At 43.2% G+C, this 14,352-nt stretch overlaps 1 protein-coding gene across 2 annotated transcripts in view; it reads left to right on the forward strand.

The window, feature by feature from the left end:
- TRANK1 (tetratricopeptide repeat and ankyrin repeat containing 1) overlaps nucleotides 1–14,352 on the forward strand; it is a 235,450-nt gene that overhangs the window by 139,138 nt on the left and 81,960 nt on the right. For both annotated transcript variants that reach the window (XM_073549901.1, XM_073549902.1), the window contains exon 11: nucleotides 7,459–7,710. In XM_073549901.1, the coding sequence (XP_073406002.1) occupies nucleotides 7,459–7,710 (252 nt within the window). The remainder of the gene's footprint in view (nucleotides 1–7,458; nucleotides 7,711–14,352) is intronic.

Genomic DNA, 14,352 nt, shown 5'->3' on the forward strand with positions numbered 1-14,352 from the left:
ACCTGCATTGAGGCAGATTTTGTCTTCTAGATCTTCTACTGCTTTTGCACCGAACTGGTTTCGCCTGCAATCGAGGCAAGGATGTATACTGCGGAGGAAGAGCTAACCTTTTTTTCATCCACTTAGTGTCAGCCTCGTGGCAGCAGTAGCATACACCCACTGTCCTGTGTCCCCCAATGAGCGTCTCGGAGAAAAGGATTTTACGGTGAGTTATCACAAAAATCCATGTTTCATAAGAATTTAGGAAAGTCATGAAATGACCTATAAATGTTGTGTTCCTGACCTAAGGATCTCAGCTTTTAGTGGAGATGAATCTATGCTGCACTTTATACCCAGAAATTGGGTATATAGAGTTGTTGCCCATGTGGTTACCACTTTGCCACCAGCCGAGGTTGTTCTCTAGCCTTACAATAATTAGGTCAGATTTGAGGTCAACTATGATGGAGGTGATATTTTTTCTCAGAACAAATTCATAGACTGCACAATTGTTATTCAGTACGTTTTTGTTGTTAACCGTTTTTTCCCCACTTACTGCATAATGTATTCCATATTTACAATTTATTAACGCTTTTTTGTGCTCTAAACTTGTATTCCAATGAATATATTTTATGTTCTATCACAATAATCAAGCTTTTTAATCATATTGGTAATGGAAAGCTTGATGTTACCATTTTGCTACAGTAAATGTATCAATTAACCATGAGTCATGTATGTTGTAGTTAGGGAAATTGACGAGTCTGAGTCAGAGGTTTGTCTTACGGACTCCACAGCTCTGCTTAGCTATGCACTCCCCTTAAGGGTATGTGCTCACGGTGCGGAATCTGCTGTGGAATTTTCCGCGCAGATTTTGCTAAATCCGCAAGTAAAATGACCTGCGTTTTACCTGCGGATTTTTACTGCAGTTTTTGTACAGTTTTCCCCTGCAGTTTTACACCTGCGAATTTCAAGAATGGAGCAGGTGTAAAACTGCAGCAGTTCTGCACAAAAGAAGTGACATGCTGCAGTTTTCAATCCGCAGAAAAATCTGCAGCATGTGCACTGCGGATTTTGATTTACATTGCCTTTAACCCCTTCACGACCAATGACGCCACATAGGCGTCATGAAACCTGGTTCAAATCTGACCAGTGACGCCTATGTGGCGTCATGACTTCAAAGCCCCCCTGCGGGTCGGGTGACCGGGGTCACTGAAAGGTCACCCGACCCGCAGATACAGGGGGCTTTGTAATTCACCACAGGGGGCGTGGCTTCGCCCCCACGTGGCTACGATCGCTCTGATTGGCTGTTAAAAGTGAAACAGCCGCTGTCATCATCTGCCCCCCTCCCATTCCCTCTGCTCCCCACCAGCCTCCGATCCCTCCCTCACCCCCCCCCCCGGTACCTCCTGAGTCCCCCCGTCCCTCCCGGTGTCCCTCGGGTCCGGATGATGGGCGCCGCCATCTTTGAAAATGGCGGGCGCATGCGCAGTGCGCCCGCCCGAATCTGCCGGCTGCAGATTCCATTCTTTCATTTTGATCACTCTCACAGTGATCAAAATGAAAGAAAAAGTAAATAAACCCCCCGATTATCACCCCCATAGGTAGGCAGAACTAATAAAATAAAGAAAATATTTTTATTTTTATTTTTCCATTAGGGTTAGGGTTAGGGTTGAAAAGAGGGTTAGGGTTAGGGTTGAAAAGAGGGTTAGGGTTAAAAAGAGGGTTAGGGTTGAAAAGAGGGTTAGGGTTGGAAAGAGGGTTGGGGTTAGGATTGGAAAGAGGGTTAGGGTTGGAAAGAGGGTTAGGGTTGGAAAGAGGGTTAGGGTTGGAAAAGGTTAGGGTTGGAATTAGGGTTAGGGTTGGAATTAGGGTTAGGGTTGGAATTAGGGTTAGGCTTGTGGTTAGGGTTATGGTTAGGGATGGGATTAGGGTTCGGGGTCTGTTGGGGTTATGGTTAGGGTTGGAATTAGGGTTAGGGATGTGTTGGGGTTAGGGCTGTGGTTAGGGGTGTGTTGGGGTTAGGGCTGGAGTTAGAATTGAGGGGTTTCCACTGTTTAGGCACATCAGGGGGTCTCCAAACGCGACATGGTGGAACCATTGATTCCAGCCAATTTTGCGTTCAAAAAGTTAAACGGTGCTTCCTCCCTTCCAAGCCCCGACGTGTGCCCAAACAGTGGTTTACCCCAACATATGGGGTATCAGCGTACTCAGGAAAAATTGCACAACAACTTTGGGGGTCTAATTTCTCCTGGTACCCTTGAGAAAATAAAAAATTGGGGGCTAAAAAAATATTTTTGTGGAAAAATTTTTTTTTTTAATTTTCACGTCTCTACGTTATAAACTTCTGTGAAGCACTTGGGGGTCCAAAGTGCTCACCAGGCATCTAGATAAGTTACTTGGGAGGTCTAGTTTCTAAAATGGGGTCACTTGTGGGGGGTTTCTATTGTTTAGGCACATCAGGGGCTCTGCAAACGTAATGACGACCGCAGACCATTCCATCAAAGTCTGCATTTCAAAACGCCACTACTTCCATTCCGAGCCCTTACGTGTGCCCAAACAATAGTTCCCCTTCATATATGGGGCACCAGCGTACTCAGGACAAACTGTACAACAACTTTTGGGGTCCAATTTATCCTGCTACCCTTGTGAAAAAAAAAATTGCTGGCTAAAAATCATTTTTTTTGAGGAAAAAAAAATATTTTTTATTTTCACGTCTCTGCGTTATAAACTTCTGTGAAGCACTTGGGGGTTCAAGGTGCTCACCACACATCTAGATAAGTTCCTTAGGGGGTCTAGTTTCCAAAATGGGGTCACTTGTGGGGGGGTTCCACAGTTTAGGTACATCAGGGGTTCTGCAAATGTAACATGATGCCCGCAGACCATTCCATCAAAGTCAGCATTTCATAATGTCACTACATCCCTTCCGAGCCCCGACGTGTACCCAAACAGTGGTCCCCACCCACATATGAGGTATCAGCGTACTCAGGACAAACTGGACAACAACTTTTGGGGCCAATTTATCCTGCTACCCCTATGGAAAAAAAATTGCTGGCTAAAAATCTTTTTTTTTTTGTGGAAAAAAAAAATTTTTTTATTTTCACGTCTCTGCGTTATAAACTTCTGTGAAGCGCTTGGGGATTCAAGGTGCTCACCACACATCTAGATAAGTTCCTTGGGGGGTCTAGTCTCCAAAATGGGGTCACTTGTGGGGGGGTTCCACGGTTTAGGTACATCAGGGGCTCTGCAAATGTAACATGACACCCGCAGACCATTCCATCAAAGTCAGCATTTCAAAATGTCACTACTTCCCTTCCGAGCCCCGACGTGTGCCCAAACAGTGGTTCCCCCCCACATGTGGGGTACCAGCGTACTCAGGACAAACTGGACAACAAATTTTGGGGTCTAATTTATCCTGATACCCTTGTGAAAATAAAAAATTGCGCACTAAAAAATAATTTTTTGAGGGAAAAAAATTTTTATTTTCACGGCTCTCCGTCATAAACTTTTGTGAAGCACTTGAGGGTTCAAGGTGCTCACTACACATCTAGATAAGTTCCTTAGGGGGTCTAGTTTCCAAAATGGGGTCATTTGTGGGGGAGCTCCAATGTTTAGGCACACAGGGGCTCTCCAAACACGACATGGTGTCCGCTAACGATTGGAAGTAATTTGCATTTCAAAAAGTCAAATGGCGCTCCTTCCCTTCTGAGCCCTGCCGTGTGCCCAAACAGTGGTTCCCCCCCACATATGGGGTACCAGCGTACTCAGGACAAACTGGACAACAAGATTTGTGGTCCAATTTCTCCTGTTAGCCTTGTGAAAATTAAAAATAGTGTGCTAAAAATCATTTTTGAGGAAAAAAAAATATTTTTTATTTTCACTGCTCTGTGTTATAAACTTTTGTGAAGCACTTGGGGGTTGAAAGTGCTCCCTACACGTCTAGATAAGTTCCTTAGGGGGTCTAGTTTCCAAAATGGGGTCACTTGTGGGGGAGCTCCAATGTTTAGGTGCACAGGGGCTCTCCAAATGCGACATGGTGTCCGATAACGATTGGAGCTAATTTTCCATTCAAAAAGTCAAATGGTGCTCCTTGCCTTCTGGGCCATGCCGTGCACCCAAACAGTGGTTTATGACCACATATGAGGTATCTGTGCACTCAGGAGAAATTGCTCAACAAATTTTAGGATCCATTTTATCCTGTTGCCCATGTGAAAATGAAAAAACTGAGGCTAAAAGAAAATTTTTGTGAAAAAAAAGTATTTTTTTTTTTTTTACAGATCAATTTGTGAAGTACCTGGGGGTTCAAAGTGATCACTATGCATCTAGATAAGTTCCTTGGGGGGTCTAGTTTCCAAAATGGGGTCACTTGTGGAGGAGCTCCAATGTTTATGCACACAGGGGCTCTCCAAACACGACATGGCAACCGCTAAATATTCCAGCATATTTTCCATTCAAAAAGTCAAATGGCGCTCCTTCCCTTCTGAGCCCTGCCGTGCGCCCAAACAGTGGTTTATGACCACATATGAGGTATCGTTGTACTGAGGAGAAATTGCCCAACAAATTTTAGGATCCATTTTATCCTGTTTCCCATGTGAAAATGAAAAAATTGATGCTAAAAGAAAATTTTTGTTGGAAAAATTAAAATGTCCATTTTTTCTTTCCACATTGCTTTAGTTCCTGTGAAACACCTGAAGGGTTAATAATCTTCTTGAATGTAGTTTTGAGTAGCTTGAGGGGTGCAGTTTTTAGAATGGTGTAACTTTTGGGTATTTTCTGCCATATAGACCCCTCAAAGTGACTTCAAATGTGAGGTGGTCCCTAAAAAAAATGGTTTTGTAAATTTTATTGTAAAAATGAGAAATCGCTGGTCAACTTTTAACCCTTATAACTTCCTAACAAAAAAATATTTTGTTTCCAAAATTGTGCTGATGTAAAGTAGACATATGGGAAATGTTATTTATTAGCTATATTGTGTCACATAACTCTCTGGTTTAACAGAATAAAAATTCAAAATTTGAAAATTGCAAAATTTTCTAAATTTTCACCAAATTTCTGATTTTTTGACAAATAAACACAAAAATTATCAACCTAAATTTACCACTAACATGAAGCCCAATATGTCACGAAAAAACAATCTCAGAATCGCTAGGATCCGTTGAAGCGTTCCTGAGTTATTGCCTCATAAAGGGACACTGGTCAGAATTGCAAAAAATGGCCTGGTCATTAAGGTCAAAATAGGCTTGGTCATGAAGGGGTTAATGATACCGTACATCACTTGCAGTTCTGCTGTAGATCCGCAGGGCCAAATCCGCTGCGGATCCGCAGCAGATTCCGCACCGTGTACACATAACCTTATTTGTGCAATTTATTGTTTTATGTAACAGAATTTGTCAACAGGTTTTTGCTACCACATCAGAGCATCTTGATGTAGGGGCAGAGATCCTGATTTGAGCAGTATATCACTTACTGTGCTGCTTGCTGTCATATTGATAAAATAGCCATTTTTTATGCTGCAGATTTAGTAGTACTCTGAAATCTGAGCTCTGCATAACTCTGCTCACACCACTGATTGGCAGCTCCCTGTGTACACTGTGCATAGGCAGAAAGATGTAAAACAGTGGTGGGGGCAGGGTTCAACTTCATGACAGCAGATTTAGTAGTCCTCTAATGCTAATCTCCACTTGATAAAACAGTGATTTTATCAAAACTGCAGCAAGAACCTTAATAGGTGGCATATCGCTGGAATTAGGGTTTTCGTCTCTACACTGTGTGCTGAAGTATTAGGCAAGTAAGAATTGTGACCACATCATTTTTGGCATGTTTTCTAAATCCAAGCTGTATAAACTTGAATGCTAATTGGTTTGAAGCAGATCATCTAATGTTTATTTGTGTGCAGAAATGTCAAGTAAAGGCTCCTTCGGAAGTCCCTGCATTACAGACATCTGAATGAGGCTTTTCATTGACTGAGCACGACTAAGCATCTAAGCCCATCATGTGTGATGGAGGAGTGTATCTAAGCCCATCTTGTGTGATGCAGTCCGCTGACCGTGTATCTAACCCATGACGTGTGATGCAGTCTGCCGTGTAGCTAATCCTGTGATGTCACAAGTCGTGTTTTGAAACCTATCGTGTGATATGTGTTCTGAGCAGTGCAACGCCAACTAACAGAATGGGCGCTGCCAGCCAACTAACAGAATGGGCGCTGCCAGCCATCTTCAGTGACACTGTCCACATCTCGGCATCACTTTACAGTCACCAACAAAACGTCTCTGCACTGTGACCCTAAACTTTACCTTTCCTTAACATTTTGCCAAAAAAAGGGGAAGAGGAGTGATATGACACACATGTGAGCAGATCCAACCCACATTTACTGCAGTCGTAATGTGAACTAGCACCATCCTAGGTTTTCATGGCAACAATGTTTTTAATTATTTTTCATATTTTATACCACTAAAAAGATTTTTTTTTTTAAATGAAAACATTACATTTTTACAATTGTGTCTCATAGGTATGCACTGTCTGTGTAGTTAGGGTGTGCCTCAGACAGCAGGTGTTAGTCAGCTGGTAAGCTCGGTGCTGCCTCTGCACATTTTCCAGAGTTTGCATTTCACATATCCCTGATACTGAAAACAATCTAAAGACCCCTACAGACCTATCTTTAAAAAGTGAAATCCATTAATACATATGAAAACAGCATTACCTGCTCCAAGCAATAGTACTAGCCAATGCATAAAAGCTAAAAAAAAATAATTTCTCCTTCGCCTTATTGGGGGACACAGGACCATGGGCCAAGGCTATAGATCCTTCCACTTCACAAGAGTCTTGCTCAGGCAGGGGCCGGACTGCGGCAGAAGATAGGCAATTTTCTCAAAAATGTCCCCACAACTCGTCCCCCAGACACACTCAGATCCGAAGACTCTCGTGAGGTGGAAGGATCTATAGCCTTGGCTCATGGTCCTGTGTCCCCCAATGATTGGCTCGGAGAAAAAGATTTTATGGTGAGTACACACAAAAATCCCTGTGTCTGGTATGTTATCTGCAGAAAACACTGTGGAAAAGCTGAACTCTAAACTTGTGTAATGCACCCATCAGTAAAGAGACGCAAGCTAACAATTATATCAAAGAGCAATATAAAGGTCTGTCGTGGTCAAGTAATATCCGGGGTTTATCCAGAGGATACCCACTACGTCTAGATGAAAAAAGATCTCTACTATAAGAAAAGAAAGACTGAAATGTTGAAGAATGGACTGAACTGGATGGACTTGGGACTTCTTCCAGCCTTCTAAAATATGTTCCATTATGCCATTAAAAATGGACAGCGTCCACAAGATGACTCTCTGCAGGTTCCACATTATCTGTTATAATCCTTTTACCATCCTGAAACTGCCCACATTCTAAGCGTGGCTTTCTTAATATTCTGTTTATTCTATATAGTTTGCTCATATAATTTCTTCTCTTAATGTCTAACACAATTGTCTGTTGTAGAAATCCCATCTGACGTTAAATGTGACATCTCAGACTCTGTTGCTGAACGCCTCATCACCCAGTTAATATTGGAACAACGGTGGCAGGTGGTTTTACTGCTTCTGACCAGAAATGTGAATGGCAAATCTACTCAAGAAGGACTGATTCAACGATGTGCTCTTACTAATGTTGATATTTTCCACGTAATAAGCAATCTAAGTCTTGAAGCGGAGTACCGTTTGCCGCTTATCAAGTTACTTTTAGAACAAGGAGGTAAATTTTGTATTCTATGTATATATATATAATTATTATTATTATGGTTATTTACCGTATATACTCGTGTATAAGCCGAGATTTTCAGCCCATTTTTTTGGGCTGAAAGTCCCCCTCTCGGCTTATACACGAGTCATATACAAGGGGGTCGGCGGGGGTGTCAGAGATCATACTCACCCCCCTGGCGCTGTCTCTGCAGCCCCTGCTTCTCCACGGTCTCCCTTCCTTCCTTCAGCGGTCACGTGGTACTGCTCATTAAACTCATGAATATGCGCATATTCATGAGTTTAATGAGCGGTACCACGTGACCGCTGAAGGAAGGAAGGGAGACCGTGGGAGAACGAGGCTGCAGAGACCGCGCCAGGAGGGGGTAAATATATTCGATATTCACCTGTCCCCGGTCCATCGCTGCTTGCTGCTGCCTGCTGCGTCCTCTGTCAGTGACGTTTAGCCAGCAGAGGGCGCGGTGACGTGGTTAGTGCGCGCCGCGCCCTCTGCTGTCTGAACGTCACTGACACAGGACGCAGCAGACAGCAGCGATGGACTCGGGACAGGTGAATATTGCAGGTGCTGGGTCCTGAGCCAGCTGCAACACCGGCAGCATATGGGGGCATATTCTATGGGGCAGCATATGGGGGGCATAATCTATGGAGCATCTTATAGGAGCAGCATATGGGGGCATAATCTCTGGAGCATCTTATGAGGGCAGCATATGGGGGCATATTCTATGGAGAATTTTATGGGGGCAGCATATGGGGGGGCATAATCTATGGAGCATCTTATGGTGGCAGCATATGGGGGGCATAATCTATGGAGCATCTTATGGGGCAGCATATGGGGGCAGCATATGGGGGCATAATCTATGGAGCATCTTATGGTGGCAGCATATGGGGGGCATAGTCTATAGAGCATCTTATGGAGGCAGCAAATGGGGGCATATTCTATGGGGCAGCTTAAGGGGGGCATAATCTATGGAGCATCTTATAGGGGCAGCATATGGGGGCATAATCTCTGGAGCATCTTATGAGGGCAGCATAAGGGGGGCATAATCTATGGCGCATCTTATGGGGCAGCATATGGGGGCATAATCTATGGGGCATTTTATGGGGGCATAATCTATGGGGCATCTTATGGAGCAGCATATGGGGTATATTATTCTATGGAGCATCTTATGGGGCCTCTTCTATGGAGCAGCATATGGGGCATATTATTCTATGGAGCATCTTATGGGGGCAATATTAACCTTTGTGCAGCATTTTATGGGGTGTATTTTGTATGGAGCTTCTTATTGCGCCATCATGAACTGTATGGAGCATTATATGGGGCTCCTGATTCAATATGGATATTCAAAAACATTTAACCTACTGATGTCTCAATTAATTTTACTTTTACTGGTATCTATTTTTATTTTTGAAATTTACCAGTAGCTGCTGCATTTTCCACCCTAGGCTTGTACTTGAGTCAATAAGGTTTCCCAGTTTTTTGTGGCAAAATTAGGGGGGGTCGGCTTAGGGGTTTTGAGGGGATGTTCATTTATATTACTTCTTTTCCAAGAACATTAGATTGTAATTTTACTTAAAAACTAAATTTGGAACGTTGCCAGCCATTATACTTTTTATAACTACTTGGTTTTTCTAAACTAATAAAAGAAGTCATACGCAGCTTTTCAATCCCCCACTTCTTTGTTTCAACTTTTCCTGATCCCCTACCCACTTCTTTACCTCCTTTAATAGACACACAAATGTGACGTAAAAATTTTCATGCTCCTCTCTGACTTTAAAATGAGTGTTGCTCTTGATTATTTTGACATATATTAATCTTGTATTCATATTGTTTGAAAAATAATATTTAGGGTGAATTCACACTAGGCGTTTTTTCAGCATTTTTTCTGTGTTTTTTCTTGCAGTTCTGCGGTTTTGACATTCTAGATTTGTCTCTTGTGCATGCTGATAAAGTTTAATGTTGAAAAAAAATATTCCTATTCTATAGAATCGGGTTTTGCCACAAAAATGCAGCAAAATCTGATACCTGTGTTTTTGGTGCGGTTTTTTTTCAGCATTTTTTCACCATTCATTCATTTCAATGGGTGAAAAACGCTGAAATAAGTGATATGCTCCATTCTGCAAAAGCCATGCAAAGCACAAGATCTTGTTGACAAAAAAAGAACAATGTGTGCATCTCATAGGCTTTGCTCGTACTGTAAAACGCATTAAAAAACCCTAGTGAGAACTTAGCCTAAGGGCTTATATGTAATGCAAAAAGTCTTGACCATGTATTCTAGACACAACAAGAGTTTATAGGTGGTGTTTGACAAAAAACAAACAAACTTTTTGATGTGGGGGGATGGGGGTGGTATAAAATAGTTTTAATAAATCATTATTTAAAGGGAATCTGTCACATCATTTGACCTATTTAAACTATTAATATGGGCATACATGTTATAGGATGCTGAAAAAAATCATGCCTGTATGCCTCATATCAGATGCCTTGTTGTTGAGAACTCATCTTTTATCACTTTATATAAATGACCTCTTCCAGGCTATGGGGAGGACGTTGCCTTGAAGTTAACTTTTCAAAAGCACTCCCATATGTATTGCCTCCCACAGTGTCACTGTGTCCCTGTAACGTAGGGTTTTTGTCCTGTAGTCTCGCACCTTGGGATTCCCTTCCGTCGTTTCTCCTCAGTAGTCCGCCCTCCTATAGGCATTGTCTTCACTTTGCTTCTGCGCAGGTGAGTCTGCAATCTATAACCTATATGCAGATATTAATAGATTACTTATCTCAAAAGAGGTGACAGATTCCCTTTTATGAGGTAGACTCATGTTATTAAATTTGTTTTTCTAGACAGCATTAAAATTAGCAAGTTTGCAATTGACTTTCTTTTACTATCTGCTTTCATTCTGGTGTGCAATACCTGTGTGCTTTCATTCTGGTTGCATATCTGCTGTGCTGCTGGTCATAATGGATTTCTAATGGCGATGGTAGTATTGAAAAGTACAGGTTTTTTTTATTAATAAATGCGTTTCAGAGTTGAGCAAACTCTTTCATCAGGAAAAAGGTAATTGCTGTCATGATCCAGTCCAGAGTATGTTTTCTGCTGTCTTCTCTTTGGACTGGTCATGCGGGGGTTAATCCCCTCTACCTTGTTTTGGAGCTGGCTGGGTTATTTCAGTCCTCTGCAGCCTGCGGGCCAGCGTCAACTATACTGTAAGCTTCCAAGCTAGTGCCTCTGACCTGTATTCCTTTAGTGTTCCTTCTGCCCCTGATTACCTGCGGCACTGCTAGCGTGGGTAGCGTTGTGACAGCCATGGCCCTGAACAGTGTATGACCAATGATAGTGGTGCATGAGTCATGGTGGGTGACTCATGCACCGCTATGATTGGTCATACACTGTTCAGGGCCATGGCTGTCACATCGCTCCCCACGCTAGCAGCGCAGCTGCGCTTTACTTCTAATCCACAAGGGCCGTCTCCTTTGTTTATTGGTTGCCACGGCAACTCACTCATTAGTGATGTCGCATGTCCTGCTTTGTACCAGTCGGCGCGTGCGTAGGGGGGCAGGCGCTGTACTGAGTGGCTGCTCTATGCACCGACATCATTGAAAAACACCCACTATGACTCATGCACTGGTACCATTGGCTATACACTTTTTAGGGACATGTCTGCTACAATTCTCCCCATGCTAATCTGGTAAATAGCGCACCTGCGCTTTACTACTAATCCATAAGGGTATATATGGACACTGGTGACTTGCAACAGGTACCCCTGACGAAGCCACTGGGTCTCTGCTCTGCCTAATCTCACTCCACATGGGTCCCTCTACCAGATGAACACCACTCTGTGCTACTACAAACGGGTGGTGTCTCTCAGCTTCTACCATTAACCTCTTGTGCACCCCTATATCGCATCATTGGTGCCTAGCCACATGGGCCCATATGCTTTGCATATTTTAAGCACTGTTCATCGGTAAGCTGCTCATGCTATTGTGCTCAGACACACCTGCATATACTTTTTGTACTCTGTGTGGTGTGGTTATAGGTGGCTGCCAGCATTGTGGCCCAGGTGGGCACTTATCAATTATTATTTATGCTGTTTCTATTTTGTAAATACGTCGTATATATGAATAATTGCCGTGTACAGGTATTTTCTAGATGGTATGCTGGTTATATGCCCATTAGGTCTGTATTCACATTTTACTGTTGTGGAGTTTGTCTTAGGTGGCTGGCCCTACTGTTAGCCCAGTAATTATCGAGTTGTATCACATGTGTGACCAGTTTTAATGTTTTTAAATGTTTTTTGCATGTTTTTTTTTGTGTCCAATAAACTTCAATATTTTGTACGCTATTTTTCCTGTCTCTGGTGACCCCCTTGTATGGCCTGTTCCTTTCTTCTTTGTTTTTCATGACTTAACCAGTACAGGCTTAGGTTGGATCCCATTAGAATACTCTGTGGTGCCCCCATAACAGTATTTGATTACCAGGACTAGTGTATGACTCGGCTTGATCTCTGGACTCTGCTTGTGGTTTTTCCATTTCTGATACCACGCTTTCCGACTGGCTTTTGACCCTCTTGCTTGTACCCTGACCACGTCTTTCGTTTCTGATACCACGTTCCTGGCAGATCCTGACTTCTTGCTCGTCCCTGACTACGCACTTGCTGTCTCCCTTGGTACTTCTGCTCCTACAGTTGCTGACTTCGATTAGTCTGACCACTCTTTCGTTACCTGTGACACCTGTGCTGTTGCTCTGTGCTACTACGCTGTGTGTGCAACCTCTCTTCCCTCACTAGCACCCCCTGGTGGAGCTTGCGCTGTACTGCACTAGCACGTTACAATTGCGTTTTTTTCCTGATGATGGAGTTTGTTCAACTGTGAAACGCGTTGATTAATCCCTTTCAACTTGTTACATTCTCTGCTGGTTTATTCCAGCAAACAGAGGAACAGCAGCTGATATCTATAAAGACAGAGGCGTTGTGCCTGGGTGCTTGTTCAAAAGCCCTGTTACCTCTATATTCACATATAACAGTGTAGACTTCAGAACAAACCACTGATGGCTGAATAAAATTACAGCAGAACTTTTGCTGAGCTTTATAACTCTTAATACTACAGCTCTACTACTACTCGTCAGAGCTGTCACTGAAGGAGTGCCTTCCATACCAGAAACCATTCAGTAAGTAGACTGTAAAGTTGTTTACTGCTCAAAAGACTACTTTAGAATAACTCTTAAGTGTTAAATCCCTTGCAGCCCTAGCAGTGCCTCTTCTGTGCTCTCCGCCACTGTTTGTTTGCTTGGCTGTGGCGATGACTTGCTGTCTACACGACTGACGACTGAGGCCAGTGATTGGCTGCACATATTTTGATGTGATGTCATCATCTCAGCACAGTAAACAAATACCTGCAGAGCTGCTGGCACAGCAATGGATTTGACTAGCAGGTAAATGGCTCTTTATTATTTTATAGCACCACCTCCACTTTGCCTAGTTTTATTAATGCCAGACAACTTTTAAAGTCGTTGTCTAATAAGTCATTGGAGTGAAGTGGCTAAACAACACCACAGCTTGCCACTAAAACTTTTCCACAGATAGGTCATACCCCAAAAATTGCACATGTGAATCCACAACTTGGAGTTATAGATAAATATGGGCGAACTCGAACAGTAAACTTCAGCATCCATACTGTACACCTACTGTTCGGGTACTAACACCGCATACGGACTTCACCGGGAAGTCCGTGTTACTGTTCGTGCTTGGCCCCTGAACACCGGGTGTTTCTCATGTTGTCATGTGCATGACCGTGTGGCAAACACTGCCTCTGATCTGTGGTAAAATCATTACCACCGGTCAGACAGCCGCGGTGAGCCCGCAGCTGTGATCGGAGGTAAAAAGTTTACCTCCAGTCACTGGCATCGACTGATGGGACTACTGCTCCCATCAGCTGACGCCTGCTATCGCTAATAACAAAAGCAGGAGCGTCTGATGAGAGCATTCATCAACCGGCGCCAGCAGTCTAATTGAAAAAACAGTATGGGAACCCCTCTATTCTTGATAACCAGCCTTGCTGAAGCTGACAGCTGAAGGTTGCAGGCCCCAGCTGTGAGTTTTGCTTGGCTGGTTATCAAAACTACAGGGGAACCCATGCCGTTTTTTTTAAATTATTTATTTAGAACGCTGGTGCCGGCTGATGAATAATTTCATCAGCTGCCACCTACTCTAGCTGTTTTAGCGGCATCAGACATAGGCTGATGGGAGCAGTACCTCCTCATAGCTCACGTTGTCATTTGACAGTGTGAGAACCGCGGCTATCTGACTGGTGGTAATGATTTTACTGCAGGTCAGAGGCAGTGTTTGCCGCGCTGTCATGCACATGACAGTGTGGCAAACACTCAATGTTCTGACCTCCCATTCAAGTGAATGAGGTTCGGGTCAAGGTACTGATCTGGTACCCAAACCCAAACTGTTTTTTTTAACTATTCGGCCGAACTCGCCAGACCCAAACATCCAGGGGTCCGCCCATCTCTAGTCATATACTGTGTTTGTTTTTTTGCATGTAACTTGCTCAAGCAGAATTTCATTGTTTTTTTTTTCTCTCCATTGGTAGAAATGTTTTTGTAAATTATTGCTCTAATCAAGGATTCATTGTAACAAG

The sequence above is a fragment of the Dendrobates tinctorius genome, unplaced genomic scaffold (genome assembly GCF_039654945.1).
Source record: "Dendrobates tinctorius isolate UK_male_01 unplaced genomic scaffold, ASM3965494v1 ptg000162l, whole genome shotgun sequence".
Lineage (NCBI taxonomy): Eukaryota > Metazoa > Chordata > Amphibia > Anura > Dendrobatidae > Dendrobates > Dendrobates tinctorius.